The 6,992-nt window shown below is 33.7% G+C and overlaps 1 protein-coding gene across 1 annotated transcript; it reads right to left on the reverse strand.

The window, feature by feature from the left end:
- Positions 1 to 592: 592 nt before the first annotated feature.
- On the reverse strand, positions 593 to 3,381 carry LOC144349681 (uncharacterized). Its single transcript, XM_085493087.1, has 8 exons — positions 3,238 to 3,381; positions 2,925 to 2,955; positions 2,337 to 2,471; positions 2,046 to 2,180; positions 1,773 to 1,907; positions 1,295 to 1,429; positions 996 to 1,131; positions 593 to 699 (listed from the first exon to the last, which is right to left on the reverse strand). Coding segments are annotated over exons 1-8 (753 nt in total). The 5' UTR covers positions 3,283 to 3,381; the 3' UTR covers positions 593 to 698.
- Positions 3,382 to 6,992: the final 3,611 nt, after the last annotated feature.

Genomic DNA, 6,992 nt, shown 5'->3' on the forward strand with positions numbered 1-6,992 from the left:
TGTTGAACAATATCTGTACCGCCAACGTAAAAATGCGATAACACAAATAATATGCTCATTAAGCAAAGCTTTCAATATGTAAATGAAAAATTGGGATTATTTCTGTATTCATAAAGATTTTTCAAAACCATCACATAAAAATTACGTACCAAATTACACTAAAATAATGATAATGTGGTTATTTGGCATTCGACCGTTAGCTACGAATATCATGATTAATGTTCGCGCACGAGAAGTCTGGTACGCGATTTGTCTAAAAATGGACTGCGCTGTGCCATACCCTGTCTATTTTATAGTCCTTTAGCGAAATTGCGCAGTGGAGGCGCGTTCAATACATCTGTGGCAGCACTGTTAAATATTTTCTTACAGCTCGCATGTACGCCGCTACTGATAACTTACAGCTTTCTGAATGTATCCAATATGTGTCAAATCGGTAAGTGAATTAAGTATAGTTTGTGCATATATTTAATACGAATAATATTTCTTAAATATTTCACAGCAGAATCACTGATCCAACACTTCTGCCTAACGCCCTTGAACTCCAGAAAAGTCTCGAAAGTCGCCATTTATTATATATTTACGACAAACATCGTGCTTTTTATATGCTTTATTCATAATCTAAGTACTAAATTTATTCTTTACATGAGACAAACTATAAATCTCGCTTGTTATTTATGGATGGATGCCTGGCAGTGATATCTGCGAAGAAAGAACAAAATATATGTTGATATGAGGATATGAATATATTTGGTAGTTGAATATGAATATTTAATTTGAAAACTGTTCTGACACGTGGCGAGTTCAAAAGTATAATCACATAAAAATACATTTAGTTGTGCAATGTATTTTTGTTATCTTTTTAGATAGGGCAATGTTGCTTGACATGGTTTGTTCCTGCATGTTTTTATTGTGATGTGTGTGGTACGTTGAAGTACAACAATTAACAACCTAAATAGAAGCAAAATCCAAATATTGACGGTTGTGTGAAACCTTACCATGGAACACAGCATATCCGACCTTTTTTATCATCACAATCTTTTACACAGCTTGGTTCATTAGTCTCGTATTCATCTTTGTTGCAGTGATTTTTACGGCATTGACCATTACAATCATTTTTACACGCTTCCTCATCTGCATTAGAAAATACAAATTGAAAAAGTGGAACATGTTAAAATAAAGTTTGTTTTCACGGGTTAAAGTGTCAGTGTATAAGAACTTGTTTATGATATATTAATGGATTGTCAAGATAAAAAAACACATAATGGTTCTCAGATTCTTAAGTGTTAAATCTTACCTGCCACACAGCATCTATAATCAGGTGGACACGTTGCAACACACTCATCCACGGGCTCCGCATCTTGTTCACCACGTTTGCAATGTTTACGACATGTGCCACCACAGTTTTCTTCGCATTCGTATTCTGGCTCTTCTGTCGGAAAATACACATCAAAATCTTGTAAAATCTGAATTCTCAAGCATAATGTGGAAAAATTTAGAAAACAATGTTATTTATTTGTCTTTTACACCCCATGCAAGAGCAAAATAAATTGGGTTATTTGTATTCGATGTACAATTTTTGAACTCATTCACAAAAATGTGATAAAATTAGTGCAGCAGCGCATGCGAATTTTTAGGTGAAACATAAACCAATGTACCCTGTCCTAAAAATGAATTTATCATACAGAAATATGGTTTTAATGTGTCATCAAGTATTATCGTCATTAATGAAAACGAAACCCAAAATACGTGCTCATACGATGGGTAAAACGTACCTGGAACACAGCATATCCGACCTTTTTTATCGTCACAATCTTTTACACAGCTTGGTTCATTAGTCTCGTATTCATCTCTGTTGCAGTGATTTTTACGGCACTGGCCATTACAATCATTTTTACACGCTTCCTCATCTAAATTAGAATAACAGTTAAATATGTTAAAGTTTGATTTTACGGATTAAAGTATAACCGTAAAGTAATACAAAATTAAGCTTGTTCATGATATAAAAAAACATATAGGTTCTCAGATTGTTAAGTGAGAAATCTTACCTGGCACACAACACCTATAGTCCGTTGGACAACTTTCAACACACTCATCTACGGGTTCCGCATCTTGTTCGCCACGTTTGCAATGTTTACGACATGTACCACCACAGTCTGATTCGCAGTTAATTACTGGCTCGTCTGTGGAAAAAATACACATATACACTTTGTAAAATCTGAACTCACAAGCACAATTCACTTACTAAAATGTGATGCAATTAGTGCAGCGATTATGATTGTTTTATGTGAATGTTAAACCATTATATATTGTCCACATAATGAAATTATAATGCTTACCTTTCACACAACATATCCGACCATTTTGGGCATCACAGTCGTCCTTGCAGTATTGATTATTTGACTCGTATTCATCCTTATTGCAGTGTTTTTTACGGCATTGACCATCACACGTATCTGCACATGCTGGCCCCCCTGCATCAGTAAGTATGAAGAATGTTCACCCCAGTATATTATATAACAATATATAATTACTTCCATGTCATCAGTAGCTATTGTATAGTTATGCAATTATTTTAACTGGCTTATATTTTATTAACTACAGTGAAAGTAGGTTTGAAATGTAAGGTAATCTCCGTCGTCTTCACGCTGCAGACACTCCTTACCACATATAGTCTTGTTTCTCAAATGACGTATGTGTAACGAGACTATAACTTACTTCACGTCTATTATTTTATGTGGACAGCTGTTCTCAAACCAGACATTACAAAATAACAATTCAGTTAACAAATAGTTATCACCAATATTATATTTTTAAGGGAAATTGTTCGTTTTGAGAATAACAATAACAGTATGTTAAGTTCTAGCAACAGCAAGAATGTATCATGACAGATCGTAGCTGAATAGAATAGAATATAGTACACTTACACCGTTGACCGTCGGTTGAAATGGCAAACAACTGAAATAAAAATAATCGCCATTATTTAAAATTACACCATGCATGTTCAGAAATATATACAGTAAGACAGACGATCTATATACAACCTACACTAGCTGACTTATACATGTTGCTGGTTTTTATGATGCAGTGAATACAATCATCAACACCCACTGACTCATGCGATCAACTGCACAAACACATACTTTACCATCAATCATATTGATTTGTTGTGGTGGAAATCCCATGTCAATGTTTTGTAATACAATTAAAGAATATTTACAATATATAGGTAGTACTTACACAGACCAACGCTGCCAGCGTTAACAGAAAATGACTGGAATGCATTTTGGATATAACTTCACTTAGAGCAATTTACGCACGCTGAGAGCCGAGTCCAGGTGTGTGAATAGTATTTATTTTAGTTATTTATAAGTGATATCATCGGGCACACCAAAGAGCAGAGTTGCTGGTAAACAAACAGTTTTTCCCATACGTTTATAAAATATCTGCATAAAACATAATACGATTATACATCCGATAAGAGTCTACACCATACGTTCATAATCAGAATAGTTTTTGACTGCAACTGTTCGGATATGATACTTACAGTGTTAATTAGTTTCTATAATAATAAATGGCCATTACTCGCACTTATTGTACCGCATAGGATTAGTCATCATATAACTATGGAGAGCTGTTTAGTATTTGGTAAAAAAATAGTCTGATGTGTGTCTTCGTTGTATAGTTTGTACTGGTTTCCTAACTAGTAGCTTTCTCAATTGAATTACTTCATGTGTCAATGTGCTATGAATAAATCATCATTACGTATCCCACCTCAACCAAAACTTTTAATTCAGAAGACATGCAATGTGTATAGTCAGAGTGGTATACAGTAAATTAAATTAACATTTTCAGCACATATCGGTTATCATATGTTTATTTCCAAAGTAGTCACCTAAATTCCCATTATCGGTAAATATATTGATGCGATTATACAGGTATATGTGACGATTTTAGAAATAATTTTTATCAAAAATTAGCCATAATATACATCCATAATCAGAATATGGTTTGACTGAGAGTACTCAGGTCTGATGTAATGTGATATGTTTATTGTTATTTTAGTCTAATTATATTGACTATAGTTTATTAAAGATAATTTACTGTTCATCTTACTGTCGTGATTGTGGTTTCAATAACCACAACTGGCTATCTGTCGCACATATTTTACCGCAATGGATTAGTCATAATACAACTGGATAGAGCTGTTTTGGTGCAAAATAGCCTAAGGCATGTCTTGGTTGGTGAGTAGTTGATGTGTACAATCGGATTTAATACGCTTCATATGCATCAGGCTTCACGATGAGGCTGATCACTTTCGTTGTGTTTTTGTGCCATCTTGATACGAACAAATTTTCATTACAACCTCCTATTTATATAAAATTTTCAATTGCGATGATAGTGATGTAAATGTAGAAATAACATACCCAACTGGAAGATTAAGTCCAAGAACACGACTATTAACGAAAATTAACAATCTTAAAGTAGAGATACAGGTTCGTGGGCACTTCGGAGTGATTTTTTTTATTTGTTTATGCTTTTTATCATCCAAACAGTCTTGGCTATAGACTGTTAAAATTTTGTAGAATTGTGAATAGTGGAACATACTAAAAAACGGTTTTAAAATATAGATAACAGGTGCAAACATTCTATCTATTGAATGCTTAGCAGGATTTAGCAAGGCTGTACATAAACAATAAAAAAGAAACATGGTGAAAAAAAGAAATGACTGGATCTCTATATTTAACTTTTAACAAAACGATAATACATTTAAATTTGAAACTGTTACAGCCATTTTAATTATGAGCAAACTTCTTACTGAGTGAATTGTTATGTAAATTAGCAATTATGTCGCCTTCTTTTTGTGCACATCCCAGAACTTTAAAAAATAGCTCCTAGACGCTTTGACCTTTTGTTTTGAAATTTTCACAAACGATTGACAATGTGTTTGTCTTCAAAACGCCGTCAGGGCATTGTTTTGGTTGAACAGTGTTACAACAAAATTTTAAAATTCATACAATAAGCTTTCCAAAAATATATAGTTTTGTGGACAAGGAAGGTCATCTTGGTTTCCTAATTAACTAATTAAAATACCTGTCAAGTAAACTGCATCTCTACCTTAAAGGGAAGCAGAGGTGTGGCTTTTGACACTTTGTACATAACATTTGGAATCTATGAATGAATTCTATCGATAAAAACAACTTGTATGTGCTGCGAAATGCCCTAAATATCGGGTATAAAATGGGCTGTGAAGCAGACGACAAACCTCCGCTCTGCCCGGCGTCATTTCGCCTCTAGAGGGCCAGTCAAATGATGTCACCAGTGAACACTGATAATTGAACCCATTCATTCTAGTACGTCAATCCCATAGAAATGCTACTATGAAAGACCTTGTTAACGGACAACTTAAAGGTTGAAAGGGCATTTCGCAGCACATACAAGTTGTTTTTATCGACAGAATTCATTCACAGATCTCAAATTTCATGTACAGAGTGTCAAAAGCCACACCTCTGCTCCCCTTTAAAGAAGAAAACAAGCAAAGCAACTATCAAGTATACAACACTATATAGTAAGATATATGATCTACATGATACATGTGAATTGATGTTAGATATTTTGAAACAATTAAGCACATCCTGCTCCACGTGTGTCACCTGGCCATAATCGAATGGTTTATGTTGGAAACCTGAAAACAGACGAAATGACATTCCCATTACATATCAGTGTATATTTCATTCCAAAATAGTTACTACAGTTTCTAAATTCCCTTTATCGGTAAACAATATATTTATCCGGTAATGCAGTTATATGTGCTGAGTTTACAAATGTTGCCATACCATACGTTTTTAAATTAAAATTTGACTGGCGGGGTTTGACTGAACGTACTAATGCAGTATATTATTATGTTGTTGTTTTTGTTTTTTTAATATAATTGTCTTGGCTAGTTTATTAAACATAATGTTGTGTTCATTATAGAGTGGTAATTCAAAAGTCATATCTGCCAATCATTCACACATATTGTACCACAAAAGATTAGCCAAAATATAACTGTGGAGTGCTGTATGGTGAAAAATAGCCTAAGGTGTGTCTTGGTCGGTATGAATAACTAAGTATGCTTCGTAGCTAATATCATTGGATGACATTTGACCTCTACTCTGTTTATTCAGCATTTTTTTAAATGTGACCAAATAACGATGCCCAAATCTTACCGATATATTATTTTAGAAACAATTGCATGGGCAAAGTTCACCCAGTGAAAGTTGTTACCTTGTACCATTAACACTGAGATTCGCTTGACAAAAATGAATTTCAATATATGGCGCCCTCATATTTACAAATATGTTTATTGCATATTATCGAGGGCGGACATCCTGGCATTTTCACGATCTCGTAACCATCACAGTGAAATTATAAACTGCATTTTAAGCTAGCTGTTGATTATTCCCTAAACAGTTTAACTAGGTTACATGTGCAAAATATTTAAATTTGGCTGCTTAGAATTATTTGAGTTTGTGCTATTTTCTCGGCTTTAGCTGTTTCCAACGGCTTGTCGACCGGCGTTCTACAACATCTTGTGCAGAGCCCATATACTGTTACAAATTAACACTAATACACAGAACAAATGTACTATTAAAAATAAAAAAATATATATGATAGTTACAACTATTGCCATTTTAACTTTGGTGTATTAAACCTTTCCAATTATTGAAAATAAATTAATAACAGTGCTTTTAACACTTATTTATACCACATCAGTAATACCCATACACAATGTACAAATCAAGAGTGTATACGGATAGACGGACATACAATTTTCACAATGTTCGCTTCGAAAGAATTTTGAATGTTGACAAATGAGAAATCTTTATCATAATGTTATAACAGAAACATGGAGAAAATTGTGCACTGATACACAAAACAGTACAGTGCCATCTGTATAATTAATTTACCGAGTGTAAACAGTTATCTGCATCTAATTAACAGTCTAGATTCGT

The sequence above is a fragment of the Saccoglossus kowalevskii genome, chromosome 18, assembly GCF_978046115.1.
Source record: "Saccoglossus kowalevskii chromosome 18, keSacKowa6.1, whole genome shotgun sequence".
Lineage (NCBI taxonomy): Eukaryota > Metazoa > Hemichordata > Enteropneusta > Harrimaniidae > Saccoglossus > Saccoglossus kowalevskii.

What these genes read in the sequence shown, in the direction of transcription:
- LOC144349681 (XM_085493087.1), bottom strand. Translation starts at nt 3,282, where the DNA reads ATGCATTCCAGTCATTTTCTGTTAACGCTGGCAGCGTTGGTCTGT. An exon ending in TTCAACCGACGGTCAACGGT is followed by an intron (nt 2,472 to 2,924) that starts GTAAGTGTACTA and finishes TTACTGATGCAG; the next exon opens with GGGGGCCAGCATGTGCAGAT. An exon ending in TCGGATATGTTGTGTGAAAG is followed by an intron (nt 2,181 to 2,336) that starts GTAAGCATTATA and finishes TTTTTTCCACAG; the next exon opens with ACGAGCCAGTAATTAACTGC.